At 56.3% G+C, this 22,638-nt stretch overlaps 1 protein-coding gene across 2 annotated transcripts in view; it reads left to right on the forward strand.

Moving 5' to 3' along the window:
- Positions 1 to 3,606: 3,606 nt before the first annotated feature.
- TRPV4 (transient receptor potential cation channel subfamily V member 4) overlaps positions 3,607 to 22,638 on the forward strand; it is a 34,409-nt gene continuing 15,377 nt past the window's right edge. The window contains exons 1-3 of one of the 2 annotated variants that reach the window (XM_046026106.1): positions 3,607 to 3,699; positions 17,499 to 17,915; positions 20,670 to 20,842. In XM_046026106.1, the coding sequence (XP_045882062.1) occupies positions 17,530 to 17,915; positions 20,670 to 20,842 (559 nt within the window). In that variant the 5' untranslated portion in view covers positions 3,607 to 3,699; positions 17,499 to 17,529. Of the gene's footprint in view, positions 3,700 to 4,310; positions 4,383 to 17,498; positions 17,916 to 20,669; positions 20,843 to 22,638 lie in introns of those variants that run through there. The other variant, XM_046026105.1, reaches the window with a different exon arrangement.

Below are 22,638 nucleotides of genomic sequence, written 5' to 3' on the forward strand. Positions count from 1 at the left end.
GGTTTCTGCCCCAGGGAGAATTCCAGAAGAGCCTCATTGACGGTGTCTGGCAAGGCAGGGCCTCCAGTCTCTGGGTCAGGGCCATATGCAGGACTAAGGTGGACAAACCAGGGTCTTTGTCTCCAGCCGCTCCTATCCTGTCTCAGTTGCTTCTTGGCAAAATTGGGGGGGATGCAATTTCACGGGGGGGCTGGTGTCTAGGCCCACCAGCCCTTGGCCTTAACCAAGCCCAAGCCGGGCTCGGCTAAGTCACTGCCTGTGAAGAGAAAGAGGGGATTTAATTGGATGGGACCGGAACAGCACGGGATGTGTGGGAGAGGAAAGAAGTTTCTGCCTGGGAGTGCTGGGTGGAAGGGCTGTGCGAGGGATGCCGGCTTGGTCCTGGGCTCCATAGCTGTCACCTGTGAAATGGGAACAGATTCCTGAAGGAGTCACAAGGAGAAGATGTTACAGTAATGGGAGGGAGGACATTGGGTGATGGTTGGGGTGCTTGGCAGGGGATGTGAAGTTGGTCGGGGAGGGGGAAACATGGGGACCTCTGGGGACTGACTAGTCACTGAGCAGCTACCCTGTCCCTGCCCTGACCTCCAGAGCACTACCTGTTGAGTCCTTCCACTGTGTGAGGTAGGAGCAGTTACTCTCCCCATTTTGTAGAGGAAAAACGAGGATCAGAGAAGTAGGGTCCTCTGCCTGAGGTCACACAGCTAACACGGAGGGGACGGCCACATTCAGATCCCCCAGGGACCACATTTTTAAATTTTTTTATTTTTAAGATTTTTAAAAAAAAATTCTTTTACTGAAGAGAGAGCACAGAGGGAGAGGGAGAAGCAGACTTCCCGCTGAGCAGGGAACCCAATATAGGGACTTGATCCCAGAACCCTGAGATCATAACTTGAGCCGAGGGGAGATGCTTAACCGACTAAGCTCCCCGGGCGTCCCAGGACCACATTCTTAAAAAAAAAAAAAAAAAAAAAAAAAGTGTTTCTATAACAGTTTTATTGGGATAAGTTTCACATACTAAGCAATTCACCCGTTGAAGATGCACTTTCCTAGGGCTTTGACTATATTCACGGTGCATCAACCCGTCAGCTTGGGAACACTGTCATCACCCCAAAAGAAACCACAGGGGTGCCTGGGTGGCTCAGTGGGTTAAGATTCTGCCTTCAGCTCAGGTCATGATCTCAGGGTCCTGGGATTGAGCCCCGCATCAGGCTCTCTGCTTGCTCAGCAGGGAGCCTGCTTCCCCTCTCTCTCTGCCTGCCTCTCTGCCTACTTGGGATCTCTCTGTCAAATAAATAAAATCTGAAAGAAAGAAAAGAAAGAAAGAAAGAAAGAAAGAAAGAAAGAAAGAAAGAAAGAAAGAAAGAAAGAAAGAGAAAGAAGCCCCAGATGCCTTAGGTAACACCTTCCAAGCCTCGCCTCTCCCCAGTCCCTGGCAACCATTCCTTGACTTTCTGTCTGTCTAGATCTTCCTCTCCTGGACATTTCGTACTAATGCGATCACACAACCCGTGGCCTTTGATGTCTTGTCTGGCTTTGTTCATTAGCATCACTTTTTCCAGGCTCATCCATGTCAATACGTCACTCCTCCTATTGCTGGGTCATACGCCATTGCATAGATCCACCACGTTTCCTTCATCTGTTGGCCATCGGAGTCGTCTCTATTTTTGGTTCTTGTGAATAATGCCACTGCGAACATTCACGTTCAAGTTTTTGGTGTGGCCACATGTTTTCCTTTCTCTTGGCTTTATCCCTCAGAGTGCAGTTGCTGGCTTATATGGTAACTCTAGATTTAATATTCTGAGCCTCTGCCAAGCTGATGTCCAAGGTCGTTGCCCCATTTCCCATTCCACCAGCAGTGTTCGAGGACCCCTGTTCCTCCTCATCCTTGCTGACACTTACCATCGTCCATCTTTTTGAGACCACATCCTTACCAACTCTACTACCCTGAGGACCATCCGTCAGGCTGTGGTTCCAATCCTACTGGCTGTGGGATCTCAGGCCAGTGGCCTGTGTCCCTTTCCAGAAAATGGTATAAGAATCCTTCCCTTCCAGGCTGTTACGAGATGACCCAGGGTTGGCCTCTCATTGGAGTTATGCCAATGGTCAAGTGAGGTGCACACCTCTTCTTTTTATACCTGCCCCTCCCCCACAGGGGTTGTCACTTCTCCCGACTTCAGAGAAGAGCGGGAACCAGCCCCGGCCCCTTCTCCTGCAGTCATCTCCATCAGCCTCCTGGTAGCCAGGATTATCCTTGTCCTTTTCTTTTCATGGGGGGGGGGGGCGCTTCCTACAGGAATGGGCTCTGGATTAGTCTTCCTGCCACCCCCTCCGCTTCCCAGCTGGGTCCAGCCCCAGCCAGAGAGAGGCTTTCTGTTGGGAAGGCATGCCCAGACCCTCCTCTGTTTACATTCCTCACCCCGGCCAGATAGCTGCTTGTTTGCTCTAAGATCCTAGAGACCCAGCAGGAAAACCTTCTCCCACCCCGTTATGGAGGCAGCAGCTTTCTGAGACTCCAAAGTCCTCTCTGAGACTCAGATTTCCATCTGTAAAGTGGGCACAGCAACCTCTCCCTCAAAAGGATTCTCCCCCTGTGCTCACTGAGTTAATTATTAAGATTTCTTTCTTTCTTTCTTTCTTTTGGTAAATGTTTTGCACTGGTAGTATGAACACATGACTTCTGTTTGGATTCTCTCTCTCTTTCCAGCAATTTCAAAATTTCACTTCCTAGCTGCGGAACCACACCGTATGGGAGCTGTTTCTGTTTGCAGGCCGAGGAGGGAAGGACCTACCCTGCTGTCTTTGGGAAGTTAGCTCAATTTAATAAAAAACAATAATGATAAAAGGGCTAAAAACGTTCCTGGTGCCCTGAACAGACCGGGGGCTCCCAGCATCTCCCTTAGGACTGTGGGGGGTGGGGAACAACATAGCTATTCCCCACTCTACAGTGGGGACACTGAGGCTCAGAGGTGGAACGATTGGCTGCTCAGGGGATGAGTCCAAGCCAGAGTGTGGGCTCAGGGAGCCTGGACCTGGAGCTCAGGCCCACTAGGCTTCCAACCAACCCCAGCAGAAGTGAGCTGCCCTTCCCGTGGAGGCATTCAAGTGGCTGGAGTAAAAAGCCAGACTGCAGGTTGGGGCTCACCTTCACCACCCAATAATAAAACACACCGGAGCACCTACTAGGCGCCGGGCTGCATGCCACGTGCTGGTAAAGAGGTGAAGAAAGGGAGCTCACATTTATTGAGCCCCAGACAGCAGACTCTCTGTCTACCCCTGTGCCACTCCTGCACCTCGCCTGCGGGACTGGGAGCTACCTAAGGGCACGGGCCCGGGGGGCCTGCGTCCCAGGAACTGTCTGCTGAATGAATGAGCCAATGCACGGAGGACGGCCTCGCCCGTTACCAGAGGGGAGGCAGCCCCAGGGTAGCGGGATCAAGAGCCCCGGAGGGAATTCAGGGTCCCAAGCGGAGCCCACCCCGGGAAGCGCCAGGGCTCTCGGGCCGCGATGATCGCGACGCCCCGCTTCCCGGGAGGGGGGCCCGAGTCCGCCCCCGCCCCAGCAGACATGGCGATCGGCGGGGCGGGGGCAGTCGGGGGCGGCGCGCGGCGCTGGAACCTGAGCCGGGGGAGGAGAGTCGCTCCGGGCGGGCGGGCGCCGTTCGGCCGGGATTCAGGAAGCGCCGCGCGGTCCTGGAGGTGAGCGGGGCTTGGGCCCTCGGGGTGAGGGATCCCGGGAAGGCATGCTCAGCTAAGGTCCTCTCGCTCCCCTGGCGACGTCTCCGAGGTTCCAAGGTCCGAGCTCGGTGCTCGGGAGGGAGGCCTGGGGTCCCGCCAGCTGCTGCCACCCCGCCGGGTGCCCTTGGGCCGCCAACCCCCTACCCCACTCTGGGCTTTAGTTTTATCACTTGTGAAATGGGCGCGGTCGTGGGCCTTGGGGTCGCGAGTCTGCGGGAGGGAGGTCCCGGAGTCCTGGAGGTCCCGGAGTCCTCGAGATCCAAGCCCAGGAACCCAAAGTTAGGAGGCCCTGCAGCCCACCTTGTGGGCACCCCCATTTTGGGGGCGAGTGGAAGGTGCCCTCTACCGGGAAGCAAGCAGGAGGGAACTGGAAGTCTGGAACTTGCAAAGCCCACTTCTTAGTTAGCCTTCGTTAGGCCCAGAGATGGCTCTTCCCCCAAGAGGCAGGACAATCTTTAACCTCCACCTCGGCCTCTAGACTCCGGGGAGGTCTGGGAGGGCAGAGAGAGACCTCCCACACTCCCCACTTGCCTGGAGATACCAACCACATGCCCCTGGAGCTCCCTGCCACCCCCGCCTGGCCCAGCCCCAGCCTGGCCCTCCACTGGACTTCCCGGTCTGCAGATGGGAAAGCTGAGGCTGAGGTGGGGGATGCGACCGAGTAGAATTTAAACCCAGGGCTGTCAGGCTCCAGAGTCCTCCCTGCCTGGTGCCCAGGGGTGCCCTGTGAGTTATAGGGGAGGGATTGTGCCTTTGAGGGCTCTGCTGGGGCTGGGGATGCACGATGTCGTGTGTGACTGCGTTCTGGGGACGCTAAGAACTGCTGGAGGATTTAAGCTTTGCCACTTTATCCAGGGGCGAAGAACGGGCGGGGGTGGGGGGTAACTCCTTGACCACCAGGGAGGAAGGTGAAAAGGAGGTCTCTTTAGAGAAGTCAAGGAGAAGGGTCAGGTCCGGGTCACCTGTGGGGTTAGAAGTGGGGCCTGTGTGGCCCCCGTTCCTCCTTGCTGCTGAGTGACTTTGGGTCAGTCCCTGAAATGCGGGTGGACTGAGAGCTACCCCAGGGATGTGGTGAGGACAGATGGCCAAGCTCAGCACCAGCCTGGGCTTCTTAATGCTAATTGGTCATTCCCTCATTTCCCTAGTTCATTCTGTTTGAATAACAGTGGGGAACCCCTCTTTCCAAACTTTGTTGGTAAATCGGAGGGGGAGGGGCTCCCAAAACAAATGGCAGATGGCTCTCCTAGACCAGTCAGGGTCAGGGGTGTAAGATGGAGGGGGCGTCCTTTGGCGTGGAGTGTTCCCAGGTGTAGGGAATGTTGCCTGAGGGCAAGGGCGTGAGGGTGAGAGCTTCTGAAAAGGTGCCTGGGGCTCCCTTGGAGAAATCTGGAGCCTTACTGCTGGGGAGGGGGTCACAGGGAGCCTCTGCTGCCTCACCTGGTGGGAGCGGGCCTCGGCTGCTTCTGCCTGTGGGCACCTGGCAAGGTGAGCAGGTGTAGTAAATGCTTTGCAAATGTATGCTGTTGAATGAATGGGAGCCAGGAGAGAAGACTGTGGGGTGAGACAGCAGTCCGGGAAGGGATCAGGGAGGGCTTGATCCAGGTGGGGGGTTGAGCCATACCTCCAAGAGTAAATGCAGACTAGGGGAAAGGCATTCAGATAAAGGGAAGGGTACTAGCAAAGGAAGGGCACTACCTGTTGCCAGGTAGGTAAAACTAGACTTTGTAGAGCCAAGACATGGTTCTTTGGGCCTGGAATGTGTGATGTGGACGGGAAGGACAAGGGATCGGGCAGGCAGGGGCTGGATTAGACCCAGAAGCCCTGAAGACCAGGCTGGGAGGGACATGCTGGGTGTGTGGTCTGGAAGGGTCCCTCTGGCTGAGGGTAGTGGGGGCCAGGCAATGAGGCAGGACTCCAGGCTGGGGAAGTCATTCAGACAGGAGACGTGAGGCACAGGTTGGCGACTGGAGAGGCGCAGCCAGCAGGAGACCTAGGAGGGAGAGACCCACTCGAGAGCTGGTTTCATGGGGCCTGGCACAGGGCAGGTGCGCCATAATATCTACTGCCAGTGCAGGGACTGGACACATTGTTTGTGAGAGGGCCCGAGTCCTTTGAGCTTCGTCATCTGTTCCTTGGATGGAGGGGGAGTTTGTGTGAGTGGCCATCTTGACCCCTCACAGGCCCCTGACCTGCTGTCTGCCTCAGTTTCCCCCCTGGGAAAGACGCCCTAGGCCCCTCCCCAAATCCCTGGCTCCACTTCTTGTCACACACCAGATCTGGGGAGCCAAGAGAAAACTGCATGCCGGCAGGCCTTCTGGAATGCTTACCCATTTAGAGCGGAATTCACCTGTTAAAGATTAATTCCGATCTCCCGAGATACTTATGGGTCTGGGCCCCGCAGCAGGTGCTCGGAGCACTGGGTGCAATGTTCTGCCTCGCTTTAGCCAGGCCTGGGTTGCATTCGTGGTCCTTATGATGGTCGTGAGCATTTAGTGAGCACTTCTTATGTGCCAGGCCCTGGCCCAAACACTCTTAGTACATTTGGAGACAAAACTATAATTGTACCCATTTTTGAGAGGGAGGAACTGAGGTCTGGGTAGTGAAGTGGCTTGCTGCAGGGTCTTTTAGTTGGGGAGGGACAGAGCTGGGATCTGAACTCTGTTCACCTGATTCCAAAATCCACACCCTTAACTTCCAAGGTGGCCTGTCCCCATTTGTCCTGACCTGGGGTCATGGGGGGAAGAGACTGCAGTGTAGACAGAGAGAGAACCCTGGTGGCTCAGGCAGGCCCCACCTTAAGTCCTAGGTCAGCTGCTTCCTCCCAAGGGAAGCTCAGGCAAGTCACCAGGCCTCTCTGAGCCTCAGTTTCCTTGTCTGTCAAATGGCGCTTTCGGTTCCCGCTTTGCCAAGACAGTCCGAGGCGCACAGGTGGAGCTCCGAAGCACTGTCCTCTTCCTCGTTCTGTTTCCCTGGCCTTTTCCTGGACATGCTTTCCTCCAGCTCATCCCAGTGGCAGCCTGTGAGAGCCCCCCTGTACCAGGCAGGCAGGCAGAAGGGAGCAGGGGCAAAGCTAGACTTGCATTTGGACAAAGGACGATGCCTTTTCAGCCATGAGATATTTACAGGCCTTGACTGAGTGCCAGGAGCAGTCAACGTTTCATACTTAGCTAATCGTTTAGTGGATAGCCAGTGTCTGTCACATGATGCTCATCTTGGTGCTGTCACAGCCTGGCCCCCACTGCAGGTGGGCAGAGGCAGGAAGGCTGGATCTCATTTTATGGCTGGGGAAACTGAGTCTTCAAGGGCGAAGCAATTTACTCAGGGATCCTGGCAGAGCTGGATCTGGAAGCCGGATCTGAATGACTCTGGTCCCCTTGGGTCCCTGAAGAACTTCTACCTTGGAGTCTGACCCACCTTGGTCCAGTTCTGCCACTTGCTGCTGTGTGACCTTGGAAGGTAGCTTAACCTCTCTCTTCTTGGGGTTGCAGCCTGGGATTTGCTGGAGGTCTGAGCTCTGTCTGCTGGAGGGGGACTTGGGTAATTCTGGCCGCTGTTCTGGCCCCAGCCTGGACTCCCTTTGCCTGGGTTTCCCCTGGGTCCTGACACTCTGGCTGAACAGGAATGAGGAAGAGAGGCCAGCCCCCTACTTTCACTATGACTCCAACTTCCTTCCTGCCGCGGAGCCCCTTCCTGATCACTGGCTTCCCCTTTCTGTCCCGAGCCCCTGGCCACAGCTGGCTGTGTGACCCCAAGTAGGTCACCCCGCCTCTCTGAGCAAGTTTCTTCATTGGCGAGGGAGGGCCAGACACTGCACCAGGGCCATAGGAAGCTCTCCATAAATGCTCTTGGGTCTGCTCCTGATGAGATCAGAGGATAGGAAAGGCGGCAGAAGGAGGAGGGTGGAACTGGGGGCGGGGGGAGGGCAGACAGGCAAGCCATTGACCAAATGGGCATACTCTTATTTTTCTTTGGGTGGTGAGTAATGGCCACCCGCCCTGCCTGCTGCCCTCCCTGACTCCCCTCTGCACAAAGGGCTCCTCAGTCTCCCAGGTGCCTGTTTTTCCCTGAGGTGGAGTGGCCTGGGTTCCACCCAGATGACCGGGAGGCCTGACCACCTCTGGGACAGCTCCCCATGTGTGTGATGGGGGGGGCAGACTTCCACTGCATGCCCCGAGTGGGCCCCACAGGCTCAGGGGAGACCCCACCGGGCAAGGGGCCAGTTGACCTCAGGCCAGGGGGACCCAGTGGACCCTCCTGTCTCCCCTTGCAAAGATAAGGAGCTCGGGAATACCGGTAGACAGAGCGAATGAAGGAAGGAATGATTGAACAGACAGATATCTCAACAAGGCAGGGGCATCAGCAGAAAGCCCCTACTTGGCTCGGAGACCAAGTGGGCTTGGGCGAGTGTCCTGGTCTCCTTGAGCCTCCATTTCCTCTTCTGCAAAATGGGTTCATGCTCACTGTCACCCTCATGGCGGGATGTGGGTCTCACAGGTCAGGGAGCCCAGCACATAGTAGTTGCACCATAAATGAGCTGTTGAAGGTTGGGAGAGAGGAAGTTAGTTAGCCAGTGAACTGGTTCATTGGACAAAAAGGTTCATTTGCGTCTGTGAGTTCATTCATTCATTCGGCAAGTCTATCTTGAGCAGCTACTAAGTGCCAGGCTGTGTTCTAGGCCCTGGGCACTCAGCAGGAACAGGAACAGAAGAGCTCCCATCATGCCCCACGCAGTCCTCGGGGCCGCACTGTGTGAGGCTCTGATGCCCACCATGACCAAGTGACCCAGGGGAGGGTGCTGTGCTTAGCTCCCTATTAAAGATGAAGAAATGGAGGCTCAGAGAGGTGATGTGACCTGTTGGGGATCCCACAGCTACAAGGCAGCAGAGCCAAGATTCAAACTCCAAGTGTGTCTGTCTACAGCGCCCCAGCTCCTTCCCACTGCACCAGCTGCCTGCTGAGCTCTGGGAGGGGGGGGCGCGGTGGTGGTGTTTAGAAGAGGGTGGCCCCGGAGAGAGGGCTTCAGAGACCCCGAAGCGGTGAACAGACATGGGTTTCTAAGCCGATGGTTGGAACCCTAGCCACATTCCCTTCTCGTTGAGTTGTGACCTCGGCTGCGTCCCTCGTCTATCCAAGCCTCAGTTGGTGCCTGCGTGACATGAGGACGATGACAATGCCTATCTCAGATGAGGGGCGAATGCACATGTGATCAGTGCAGGGGAGGTGTTGGGTGGCTAGCCGCCCGCCTCTGTTCCCCCAGGACTTAGTTTAAACATCTGAGAATGGAGACGATAATATCTGACTTCTGGATTCATTACTTGGATTAGGACAGAGAGAAGGGGATGTGTGGAATGTTCTGATGAGGGCAGACCCTGCTAATGGTGGGATTTCAGGCATGAGCCTCAGCCACAATTTTAAGCAGTTACCCAGAGACAGAGCCTGCTGTTGGCATAGGCTAGTGGAAGGGTGGGCTGGGGCAGAGAGAGGGTCTCAAACCATTTTTTCTGCTGCTTCAGCTTCCTTCCTGGGCTCCTGATGGACCCATTCACTCCCTGGGGATCTGCTCACTCCTCTGTCCCCTCTGGGACTCAGCCTCCCAGCTGGGAAACAAGGCCATGCCCGTCCTGACAGCCTCCCCAAGATGGCGAGAGGGGGTCATGTCGGGTGAGAAAACTCTTTTAGAAGGTAAGGTCTCTGGGCATCGTCACTGGCCCTGGCCTTGGAGCCAGGAAGTCTGGGTCCCAGAGCCCAGTCCGCCATGCCCTCTCTGGGCCTCATCTCTCCAGCTGTGAACGGAGGGTATGTTCACAATCCACCCCAAAACAAATACTCCTTGTTGAGCACTTATTAGGCACCAGCAACGGTCCCAAACTCTTGAATAATCTCATTCAATCCTTGTATCAGCCCTTTGGGGCAGGAGCTGTCCTTTTATTCTTTAATTTAAAGCTTGACTGTATGGTACAACAAGAAATTCTAAAGCAAATATGGGTAGAGGTCTATATTCCCCCCATTTTACAGATGAGTCTAGAGAGAAGGTACTTGCTCAAGGCCACCCAGCCTGAGAGGGGCAGGTGGGAAATAGAACATGGGTCAAGCCATTCCTGAGGCTAGAAAATCCCCTCTGGGAGTTTCTGGGGCTTGACTATCCTCTGGGAGAGGGGCTGGGCCAGAGAGAAGGGAGTCCTGAGTTCTCGAAGGCTTCCACCTCCTGGGCTGAACATTGGGTGGAATCCTGTAGCTGTGCTCTGAGGGGAGGGGGTGAGGCCGCGGAAGGAGGCAGAGCGTCCTGGGACAGGGAGGGCCTCTGCTTTGGGTTAGACCCCGTGCTGGACCCTTTACAGTACTCAGGACATTCCCATGTTGTGCCGAGGAAACTGAGGCTCAGGGCAAGGAAGCCACTTGCCCAAGGTCACCCGGCCAGGCAGGGATATCAAGATGTAAATCACACACCATACCATTCACCCTTTCAAAGTGTACAATTCAGTAGGTTTTTGTTTGTTTGTTTGCTTTTTCATTTTTTCGGGTTTTGTTTGTTTGTTTTGTTTTTTACTGTGTTCAGAGTTAGACAGACATTCCCACTCTCTGGTTCCAGTGCATTTTCATACCCCCCAAAAGAAACTCCGGACCCATAGCAGTCACCATCCCCATACTCCCTCCCAGCTCTTGGAACCACGAATCATCTGTGTGTTTCCATGCATTTGCCCATTCTGGACATTTCTTTAAATGGAATCCCACAGCGTATGGCCTTCTGGGTTGCATGGTACATGCTCTTGAAAGCCCCGAGCCGCACTACCTCTGGGGGGCTCCTTCCCAGGGCGCGGGGCCCTCGAAAGTGAATGGCCGCCCGAGAAAGCTCACAATGGTGTCTGCGCACGTGGTCGGAGCCCCTCCAGCCAAGGACCTGCATGATGTCCCAGGGAGGACCTGCAGTGGCCACACCAGCCTTGCCCTCTGTGGGGCCTGGTGACTCACCCTGGGTGAGTGCCCCGCCTGGGTGGTGTGAGCTTGAGGGGGGCACTCTCCCGGGTGTGAGGGGGATGCCAGGACACTGGGGCTCTGTGTGTCCCGGACAGGCAGCCACTGTGCAGCAAACAGGAAGCGGGCTGGGCCGAGACCTGCTAGATAAACACAGGCTGGCTGGGGAAGGTGCCTGGCATGGCGGGATGCCCCCCGCCACCCCCAGGGAGCCAGGGAGCCTCAAGCAGCCTGGCAGGCAGCGGGCGTCGCCTGACCAAGAGGCTGAGCTCCCAGCCCGCTGCTCCCAGCCGTGGCCACTCGGAGGAGGCTGTGGTCCCAGGCTCTGGGCCCCGCCACTTCGCCCTCCCGGGCAGGCATACCTTCCTTGGTCCTCTGTCTCTTTGTTCCTCTGCCCTCTGACAAGAATTAATAAAAATAGTAATAGTAGTAATAGTCGTAGTAATAATACAGTGGTACCGACAATGTTAACCACAGCCATTCTGTACGGAGCATGCATTCTCCCCCAGGTCCTGCGCTGAGAATTTTATACATTTCTCTCATTTAAGCCCACAGCAGTCCCTGGAGTAGGTGCTCTGACCATCACCTCATAGAGGTGGGGAAACCGAGGCACAGGAAGGCCAGGGGACTTGCCCAGGGCCACACAGCTGGGGAGCCGGCCATCTGCCTCGGGGGCCTGTGGTCCCCGCCAGCCATCCGGCACCCCTTCCTCCAACCCCTGCTTCCACCCTTCCCTTCCGGAGTCCCCAGTCCTTGTCCGGTGTCCATTGGAGTCACAGATCCTGGGGACCACATAGGTGTGACTCCTGGTCCTCCCCCTCAGGAGCTGGCCAACACTGTTGGAGTGACCCTGCCTCTCTTAGCCTCAGTTTCCTTGCTGGGAAGGTCGGGGGGGCAGTTGGACAGAGCTGGTGTTGTCTCTGTGGGATCCCCGTTTTCCTAACCCCTTCCTCACCCACACCGCCCCTCCAAGACTGACCGGGAATGACAGGTGCTTGCAGTCTTGTTTATTCCAGGGGACCGCAGGAAGTGGGAGCCCCACAGATTGGGCACAGAGCCTCAAGATGGAGGGAGGAGGAAGTGCCCTGGGTCCATTTGGGAGCCCCACACCTCCCCTGAGGTCTACTTGCTTCCCACCCACCTACGCATCCCCCACCCACTCACCAGTCTTTTCTTCCTCTGCCTTCTTTGTCCCAGTGCCTCAGCCCAGGCTGTTCCCCACGCCCCCTGCATTTTCTCATTGGACCCTGCTGCCCTCATTCCAGCTGTCAGGCCCCAGTCCTGACCGCCCCTCCTTGCAGCCCATCCCTGTCCCTGTCTGTGTCCCCGTCGGGGGAGTAACGCTGCTTCCCCATGCCTGCACCCTCTGGGGACTTCAGAGGGTTCCTGCCTTACAGTTCAAGGTGACAAATATTATAGACGCCCCATTCTGTCCCCAGCATGGTGCTGGGAGCCGGGGAGACAATAGGTACACAGTAGTCCCTCCCCTGTGGAGCTGACCCTCCAGAGAAGAGAGGTGACTAAAGGAGTAATACAAGTCAGTGTACAAGTTTAATCACACAGGGGCTATAAAGGGAGGCACGCATAAAGGGAGTGCTCTATGAATGAACAAGGGAGCTGGTTGAGACTGGAGGTTAGAGAGGCTTTTCACAGGAGATGTCTGTGAAGAGGGGACCCAAGCAAGGGGCCCCAGCCAGGGGGAGGAAGTGGGGACAGCCCTGGCAAAGATCTGGAGGGGGAAAAGCCATGTTCTCCCCCCCAGACTCTTTAGTGAGGTTCCATTCTTTTATGCTTCCCTGAGTGCTCTGCAAACAGGTGGCACTCAACAGATGCCCATCGGGGCGAATTGATCCCAGGAGGGAGAGATCAGAGAGGAACCAGCCCCCTGGAATTCTTCCCCCTGGGGTAGAGCAGCTTTGCACGCCCAAACTTGCCACCAGATTTAAGCAGCTTTCCTGGGTCATGGAATCAGGAGGATGGGATTTGACAAATACGTGCCAGAGTTTCCATGAGATCAGGCAAAGCTACAGGCAATGGTGAGGATGGGCCCCTTCTTCCACCCACTGCATGAGGAGGGGGCAGGGGAAAGGCGCAGGAGACCTCAAGCCCTACTGGATCTGAGATTCTCAGAGAGAAGGGACCTGCCTTTCACTTGGGCTTGTGGTTCGCTGTTTACTGACGGCTTCCTCTGTGCCAGGGGCTTGACTCGACTTGTACAGTTCGCACAACGACCCAGTTAAGATCCCCATGGACAGGGGAGGAAGGCAAGGCACAGAGAGGCTAAGTCACTTGCTCAAGGTCACACAGCTCAAGAGCGGTGGGTGGGGGAGTTGATCCCCTGATCTGTCTGATCAAAATGCACACTCTTTCCACGCCCCACTAGTTCCTTCCCGGGGGACCCCCGGGGTAGAGAGTGGGTTTGGTTGCCCCAACTGAGTCCCCAGGTCTGTCAGAGCACAATGTGTGTCTTTTGGCTGTTTTCCTGGAAAGCCTGGAGCCTCTGTCGGGGCAGAGAGGGAGGCTTGGGGACCCTGGGTCAGTACTGTGTCTCCTCACCATGCTCGGGACCTCTGCAGGCCTTAAACCAGTCACTCCTGAGCCCCTCTGGTCTATACCACTCTGAGCACCACTGGACATGACTGCTCCTTGCTTTGTCCAGCCGTTTAATCTGTCCCCCACCAGAAGATCATCCCCAGATGGGCCGGGTTTTACTCCGTGTCCTCTGTAGCTGGCATGCCGTAGGTTCCAGGAATCATTTGGCGAGTAAACGAATAGAGGAGTGGTTTCTTTCTTTCTTTTTTTTTTTTTTTTTAAAGATTTTATTTTATTTATTTGACAGAGAGAGATCACAAGTAGATAGAGAGGCAGGCAGAGAGAGAGAGAAAGAGGGAAGCAGGCTCCCTGCTGAGCAGAGAGCCCGATGCGGGACTCGATCCCAGGACCCCGAGATCATGACCAGAGCCGAAGGCAGCGGCTTAACCCACTGAGCCACCCAGGCGCCCCTAGAGGAGTGGTTTCTAATCCTGTTCCTTGGGCCCTGAGATTCCGATCCCCCTCCATTCATCCTGTCCGGCCACCCTCTGTGTGGACCACAATCTGGTTTTTATGTTCGGAAGCGAAGCTCAATGCTTAAAACAACACGTGAAATTGAGTAGTTTCAGTGACGCTCAGCGAGTGGGGAAGTTCCCACTCAGGCATACCCATCTTTCGCTGGGCCTCTGGTGGCCCTGGTGCCAGCTGGGAGCTGCCTGCTGTGCAGGCCTTCTGGGAGAGACAGCCCCCAGGGGCTCGCCATGGGCACATGCACACGTGTGTGCACATCATGCGGGGAAAGACACGGAGAAGCAGACATGATATTCCCGCCCTGATGAGGCCCACGGGGACTCTTCGCCTTTCTTCCCTGCCCACACCCCCTTCCGTCCCAAGCCTGGCATGGGTTTGGAACATGTAATAGCAGCCTACAGGGCAAATTAGAACAGGGAGGGAACTCTTTTCCTGACCGCAAAGGACAGGGTAGCGTTTGGGGGTAGAATGGTGAGAGAGCAGCAGAGCGGGCTGTGCATGAGTGCGTGCGTGTGCGTGTGTGCACACGTGTGCATGTGCTCCCTGGCGTGTACACCGGCGTGGGTGGTGTGGAAGGAGCCCAGGCTTGGGACCAAGAAGCCTTCTTCAGGGCCATTTGCTCCTGGGTGGCCTCTGGGGGCCTCCGTACCCTTAGCTGTGAAATGGGAGCCGGGCCCAGCTTGGTTGGCCAGGCTTTCGTGGGCCGGCACAGAGGGGAGCAGGCTACAGTTCTGCATGTGCCTGTGCGTGGGGAGGGGGTGAGGAAGGCAGGTTAACATGCTGTGTATCACGCACAATGGTGATGACGGCCATGGAAGCATTCGCCAGGGCTTCATTAGGAGCCCAAGAGGCCTGTGATCAGCCTGATGTCACCGAAGCCCTGACGGATGGAGACAGTCAGCACCATCCTCATTTGACAGGTGGGGAAACGGAGGCTCAGGGAGACCGGCATGGGCTGGCGGGGATCATGCCTAGCTCCTAGCGTTCTTGCAGCTTGAACAAGATACCGTCAGTGGTTGATGTGGTGCCTGGTGGCCACGCGGGACCCAGTCAACCCAGGGCTTAGGGTAGCCCAAGATTGGCAGCCAAATGCTCGGATTTGGATCTGGGCTCTGCCACTAGCCTGCTGTGTGGCCCTGGGCGAGTCACTCAGCCTCGCTGACCCTCAGCATCCTCATCTGTAAAATGGGAATGAGAGCCATACCTCCCTCCAGGGCAAGGTTCCCCGACCTCAGCACTGCTGATGTCTTGGGCTAGATCGGTCCGGGCAGCGGGGTCTCCCCTGTGCGTTGTCATAATTATGACTTTATCATAATTAAACCCAATAATGATCCCATGTGCCTTGCCTAAGGCTACGAGCAAGGAGCAAGTGGCTGAGAGGAGATTTGAACCTGGGTTTGGCTGAATTTAGACCCCTCATCGTGGAGCCCTCCAAAACCGTGGGTACCGGCTGTGTTGGGGTTCCTTAAGGAGATGGGGTGCAGGAATGGTGGGGGGTTGGGAGCGCTCTGAAACGGGAGATTTCCCCACTGGCTCTAGTGGGGAGAGAGGTATGGTCATTGGGAGGGTGTTGACAGCAGAGGAACGTGCCTCAGTGCCTTCCCTCCCCTCCCAGCAGGTCCCCAGAGAGGTGGGCAGAGCTGTGCCCCTAGAAGCACAACCTTCCCCCCATGCCTGCACCCCTGTGGATTCCTGTCCCTGCCTAGCATGCTCCTCATTCTTGCGGAACAAAGCCACCTGACACCTCCCAAGATCTCTAGGAAGATGTGGGGTCACCCCGATTTTACAGAGAGAGAAAGGGAGACCCAGAGAAAGGAGGTGATTTGTCCCACATCACACAGCTGCTGGAGTCCAGGGCCGAGACAGGAGCCCTGTGTGTCTGATTTCAGCACCCGTGCTCCTAACCCTTCCTTCCTCCTTCGATTAGACTCGTCCAAAGCCCCAGAAAATGCCTGACCTCACTGAATTCTTCCCACAAGGCTATGAAATGCTGCTGCCTTTACGCCCATTTTATTTTATCTTATTTTATTTAAAGACTTTATTTATTTGTTTTCAGAGAGAGACAGAGAGTGAGGGGAGGGGCAGAAGGGGAAGGGAAAGGGACAAGCGGACTGCCCTCTGAGCACACAGCCCAACACGAGGCTTGATCTCATGACCCTGAGATCACATCCTGAGCCAAAACCAAGAGTCGGCTGCTTCACCGACTGAGCCACCCAGGCGCCCCTGCACCCAGTTTAAAGGGGAGGAAACTGAGGTTCAGGGAGCTGAAGTGACTTTCCCAAGGTCACACTGCTTGTCAGGAGCAGCTGAGCCTAGAGCCTAGGCCTGAGTAACTTCAGAGCCCAGCCTCTCCCTCCCCACTGGTGCCCAGAAAAGGGCCAGTCCCCAGCAGGAGAGGGAACCCTCTGTAAGTTCCTCTGTACCCACCAAGAGAGGCCTCTGGCGGTGCCCCTGCCTCTCTGGCCTTAGTCTCCCCTCAAGCAGTCACAAAACAAACAAGGCGGGAAGCAGTGTTTATTTGCTTCTCTGCTCATGTGTTGGGCAGGGAGAGGAAGACATAGAAAAGAGAGCTTTTCAGACACCTCCCTGCAGCCGGGTGGGATGGCACAAGTTCCAGGAAACTCGCCCTCAGTGCTCAGCACTGCCCGCCCAGCAGTGGGCCGCAGAGGGCAGCAGCCTGCCAGTCAGCCCGTGGGGCCTTGCCCCTCCCTGTCCTTGCTCCTGGTTCACTGTCGGCCCCAGAGATAGGGAAACCTGGGTGCAATTCCAACTCTTCTCCCTAGAAGCTGGGCGATGGCCCCTCTTAAAGCTCCAGTTTCTCCATTTGAGAAATGGGAACACATCACACCTCTGTCCACGTGGCACCCTTCTAGGTGTTAGGGATGCAGGAGTGAACAAGACAGAGGCATTCCCTGCCTCCTGGTGCTCAGGGCCTAGGAATAGAACTAGTCCCATGGACAGATGGTCAGGGAGGGCTTCCCAGAGGAAGGGACAATTGAGCTGGATCACAGGTGGGTAGGAGTTAGTCAGACCAACAGGGGAGGGAAGGGACGGGCATTTGGCCCAGGGGAACCAGGGTTTTGCACTGTAGTAAGTCAGCTATAGTCTAGGGTCCTGTTCTGCAAAAGGGGAGACATGAGGATGGGCGCTCGGAGAGATGGAGGAGCTCTGGCTTACGCAGTGGGTTGACACCTGTGTTTTCTGAGCACCTGCTGGGCCCAGAGCATGCATTTAATGGTTATGTTTTAGTTAGTGCCTGACCACGGGAATGCGTGTTCTCTCCTTGGATGCCCCCATTTTACAGGTGAGAAAACTGAGGGCGTGAAATCAACTTGCCCAATGCCACGCAGTTGCTGAGTGTGGTGCCCAGATTTGAACCTGCTCTGTGGGGCTCTGAAGCCGGCCAGGTTGGGCAGGAGTAAAGCCCCAGGCCCCAGGCTTGGGGTCTTAGGGGTGACTCTGAGGCCCTTCTTCCTCCCCCTAATGCCCAGGGTAGTTGGACCTGAGGCATATTTGCATTTCTAGGTCCCTAAAAGAGGCTCCTGTTGCAGCCCTTGCCTGGGGCCGGCAGCCAACCCCATCTGGGAGTGGTCACCCCGCACCCCTGTCATTAACGGTGGCTTGGAAGCCGCAGGCAGCAGTGCTGTTTGCCCACATGGGATGGGGCTTCCCGGACCCCCACCCCTGGCCGGGCTCTGCCTGACTCTCCTCCTGTTGTCTTGCAGGCTGAGCAGTGCAGACGGGTCGTGGGTCGGCATGGCGGATCCCAGCGAAGGTCCCCACACCGGGCCTGGGGAGGTGGCCGAGAGCCCCGTGGATGAGAGCGGCACCCCCGGCGGTGAGGCCTTCCCCCTGTCTTCTCTGGCCAACCTGTTTGAGGGCGAGGATGGCTCCCCCTCCCTCTCCCCAGCTGACCCTGGCCGCCCCGCCGCCCCCGGGGATGCACGACCGAACTTACGCATGAAGTTTCAGGGGGCCTTTCGCAAGGGGGTGCCCAACCCCATCGACCTCCTGGAGTCCACCCTGTATGAGTCCTCAGTGGTGCCGGGACCCAAGAAAGCACCCATGGACTCGCTCTTTGACTATGGCACCTATCGTCACCACCCCAGTGACAACAAGCGGTGGAGGAGGAAGGTCATCGAGTGAGTAGCGCGGGCTGCCTGGCCAAGGGTTTCCTCTGTGTCGAGTCCATCCACCCATCTGTCCACCCGTTCGCCTACCTGTTCACTCACCTCTCCGCTTTTCCACATACTTGTCTGTTCAGCCATCATCCAACCGTCCACCCATTCTTTCCTCCAGTTACCTGTCTTTCCCCCTGCTCATCCACTCATCCAGTCCATCCGTCCATACCCCTCTACCCGTGATCCCTCCAGCCACCCACCCACCAGAACCCGTAACAAACCCCCTCGGGCCTCTTTGTGTATCTAGAGGACAGTCTTGAAGTCGGGAGATGGCCCGTTGTTGCCCGATCCCCGCCAGGCCCCCTTGCTGGTCACAGACTCATTTATGCCCTTGGACGAAGCCCTTGCTCAGTCAGGAGCTATCCCCTTTCTTTATTTACTGAGTCAGTGATTTGTGTAGTGCGTGTTTCTCAAGCACCCCCCACCCCAGCCCACGTGCCAGGCAGTGTGGTTGGCCCTGTGGCTCTAGGGGTGAGCCACACCAGATCCTGCTCCAACTGAGTTTGGACCCTGAGTAGCCTTCACTGGCACCTTCATTTTGGAGGGTGAAACAGGTAATAAGCAAGTAAATAGGCACATGAACGTACAGTTTGGGTTGGGAGAGATGCTGCGGGCAGAGAGAAGAACTGATGGGTAGTCCAGGAGGGCTTCTGGGAGGAGTCAGTATTTCAACCCCATACTAAGGGATGAGCAGGAGTGGCCATGTGGGGTGAGGAAGGTGTTCCAGGGGAGTGACGTGCATGGACCAGGACCTGAGGCTAGAGGGGGTATGTGTGGCCAAGGAATGAGGCCTTGTGGTCACCTACATGCTACTGGATAGTGTGTTTCACCTCTGCTCAGAGGACAGCAAAGCACCCCAGGGTCCCCATCCCTTTTGGGCCCTGTTGGAAGCTGGTGGGCTCCATGTCTCCCTTTCCTCATCCTCGGAACCCCTTCTTCAAGCCCTCACTGAACGCCTACCCCAGATGGGGCCAACAGCTCGCAAGAGGGGCTGTGCAGGGACTGGGGGTGTGGCCACTGAGGAGCTGAGGTCTTCAAGAGACCCCGAATGCCACCTGATGAGGTGTGGGGGTGAGCGCGTTCTTTTCATTTCATTTTTTTGGCTCCAAGCTCATAATTCAGGAGCAGATAAAATGGGGGCTGTCTGGGTGCTCTCCCAGTCTTTGCCCCTATCTCAGGAGGGCACCTCTTCCCCTGCGCGGAGCCTTGCCCCCGGTGGGGAGTATGCGGCCTGGTGCCGAGGAAGGAAGGAGAGCAACTGTCCACGTCCCCTGGCCTGCTACCGGTTCTCTCTGCCCCTATAGCCCCTCCTGACTCAGTCTCCCCCCGCCGACCCGCCGCCGTCACTGTTCCCCCTCGGCTCCCCTCCTCCCTTCTCCACTCCCCCGCTGTATCTGTTTCTGTCTTTCTCTGCTCTACCCTCTGTTCGATCGTTGGGACAGGTTCTTCCGGTGCCCCACGTGCGCTGGCGCTGGGTGGGTGGGAACACAACAGAGAGGATTCTTGCCCTTCCTGGGGCCCCCGGGCTAGCGCTGCTCCCAGCTTTCGTCTCTTAAAACCTAGCACGCAGTAGGTGTCCAAGTGGTGTTTGTCCAACGACCAGGGGAATATCTATTTTCTTCCTTACTTCGTCTCTCCGCTGGCCAGTCCCAGCCCCTGCGGGTTGTGCCCTTTCTCCACCTGCCTCTGTAGCTTGGCATTTCTTCCCAACTTCCTGCCTCCCCCACAGGCTCCAGGACACACAGTGGGTGCCAGATAATAGCCTCAGTGTCTGCTAACGTGTGCCGTGTCCTGGCGTGCAGGGGACCTTGAACCTGGCTCCGGTGTGCATGGCCTCATTCGTCTCCAGTGTTTGTTGAGTGAAAAACCAGGGAGTGAATGGCGGAATCAATGAATGAGTTGCTTTAGCTTTTAGTCCAGAGTTCCTCTTTTCTTTTCTTACTGGTTTCTCTTTTTTGGTCTCTGGCTTAGTAAGTACTCAGTAACTGACAGATGGAAGACTGGAAGGGTGGATGGGTGGGGTGGATGCATGGACAGATGGACAAGTGGATGGATGGATGGATGGATGGATGGATGGATGGATGGATGGACAGATGGACAGGTGGACGATGGATGGATGGTAGATGGGTGGATGGGTGGGTGGATGGATGTGTAGGTGGACAGATGGATGGATGGACAGTTGGATGGATGAACAGACGGATGGATGGACAGTTGGACAGGTGGACAGGTGGACGATGGATGGATGGATGGTAGATAGATGGGTGGATGGGTGGGTGGATGGATGTGTAGGTGGACAGTTGGATGGATGAACAGATGGATGGATGGACAGTCGGGTGGATAGGTGGACAGATGGATGATTGGCTGGATGGGTGGGTAGATGGACAGACAGATGGATGGGAGGATGGGTGGATGGCCAGTGGTAGATGTGTGGCTGGCAGGTGGGTGGATGGATAGGTGAGTGGGTGGACGGATGCACAGGCAGGCTTCTGTTTCCTTTTGTCTGTTTCTACCCACCACACAGTAGGTACTAGGTAGAGTTTGTTGGGATAAGATATTCCTCTGTTTCCCCAGCCATGCCTCCCCTCTAGTCCAGTCCCTCCTTAGGGCTCCAGCTCCCTCCACCTCCCTGCCACAACCCCTGGGCCCCTCAGGCCAGAGATAGTGGGGTGGGAGGGGGATGAACCCTCCCATCACCCTGCCTTCCCCCACCTCCAGGAAGCAGCCGCAGAGTCCCAAATCTCCTGCACCGCAGCCGCCCCCCATCCTTAAAGTCTTCAACCGGCCAATCCTCTTTGACATCGTGTCCCGGGGCTCCACTTCTGACCTGGATGGGCTGCTTCCCTTCTTGCTGACCCACAAGAAGCGGCTGACTGACGAGGAGTTCCGGGGTGAGCCACCCAGGTGGGGTTCGTGGGCGGGCCAGCCAGGGGATGAGGGAGGCCTGGCATGGGGGCCCCCTTTCCTCTCAGCATCTTCTCCTGGGTTGCTGGCCTGCATTGGCATGAAGAGCATGGGAGAGGGCATCTAGTCCTGTGTGTCCTTTGCCATATTACTTAACCTTTTTGGGCTTTTGCTACCATTATTCATTCATTCATTCTTTCAGCCTTAATTTATGGAAAGGTCAGTGTTGTAGGAAAGCAGACTTTATTCACACAGGTTCAAATCCCACCTCCATCACTTCAGGGATGTATGACCTCCCTGAGCCCCAATTTCCCCATCGGTCAACTGAGGAATGATAATAGCCTGGTTCTGGCAGAGTATTCCAGCTTCTGCTCGCGGGCTCTGCCCCACCCCCACCCAGCTCTCAAGGCTCCCCTTCCTAGACTGAAGCCCAAGTCACCACTGCCCGGGACTTCTCCCAGCCCAGAGCGCTCACCCCCGAACCTTGTCTGGGCTCTAGCCTACACCTCCAGGGACCAGCTCCCTCTGCCGCCCTGGCCTTCCCTGCACATTGGCAAAGTTGCCCTCTGAGCCCCCGGACCTGACTCAGTCGCCTGCTGCGTGCCCAGTGCCAGGTTTAGGAGACATAATTAACTGGCCAAACGACCCCACAAATCAACATAAGATGTTGAGAACTGTGGCACCTTACAGAGGAGAGCCTGTCTCTAGAAGGCTGGTGGCTGTCTGCTACTGGGGGCTGACGAAACTTCCGGAAGGTCAGAGGGGCCATTTTCTGAGACTTCAAGTATTTCAGCTAAATTCAGTGCCAGAGCAGGGGGTACCTAGCCAGTGGTGTATTTTTTGCGTGTATCTTTCCCAACCAGATCCTTTGAACGCCAACGCGATACAGTGCAGTATCTCGACTGTCAGAAGAGAATTCCTGGATTTATCAACAATAGTCTTTCATGGAGCTTGGGCGGATGGTGGGGCTTCTTGACGGCATGAGCTTAGAGTTGTGGCCCGTCGGGGCTCCTCCCTGTCCTTGGCCGGTCTCAGTGACTATGTTTAAGCCCTTGGCCAAATGGCCCCTGTGGACCCTCCAGGAGCAGTCGGCACAAGGAGGGATAGGCTTGAGGGAGAGCAAACTCCTGTGTCTCCAGCAAGACTGGACAGCTCCAGGCTAGACTCCCAAGGCTCCAGCTGCTCCCGGGTTTACGACCGAGTCAGGGGCTTGTCACCTAGGCCAGGAGCCCCCAGGCGAGTGTAACTGTGTGCATGAGCAGAGGTGGGGGGGTCCCCCGAAACTGCAGAGAACAGTGCACGTTATTGGGGGATTAACCACGCGGCCTATGAGGCTAAGTAAGCTATAGGGTGGCTCGTTTGCTCTTGCCCCCTTCCAAGGCCCTACAACTAATTTTGAATTCATAATGGCATTTTGATTTCATAAACAGTACCCCGAAATCATGTAAGTCTGAGGCCCCCGAAAAACCTGGATCCACCCCTGTATGTTGTTCTAGCCAGAGTCTCATGAGCTCATCTGATTCTCAGGGGAGTCTGACCACCACCCTTCCAAGTTTGACACCCTCCCATCTGGGATTCATTTAGGGACCCTCTCCCCTAGCAGCCACGTTGCCGCCTGGTGGCCAAGTCCCAGAACTGCATGTCCCTCCCCGGTTCTGGGAAGATGCCACTCTTGGCATTTCAGCCCAGGACCCAGGCTAGCAGCCCCGACCCCGCAACAGCCTGGGTCTGGGGGGTGTGGGAGCCCAAATTCAAGGTCTGGCTCCCTACCCTGCACAAACCA

The sequence above is a fragment of the Meles meles genome, chromosome 12, assembly GCF_922984935.1.
Source record: "Meles meles chromosome 12, mMelMel3.1 paternal haplotype, whole genome shotgun sequence".
NCBI lineage: Eukaryota > Metazoa > Chordata > Mammalia > Carnivora > Mustelidae > Meles > Meles meles.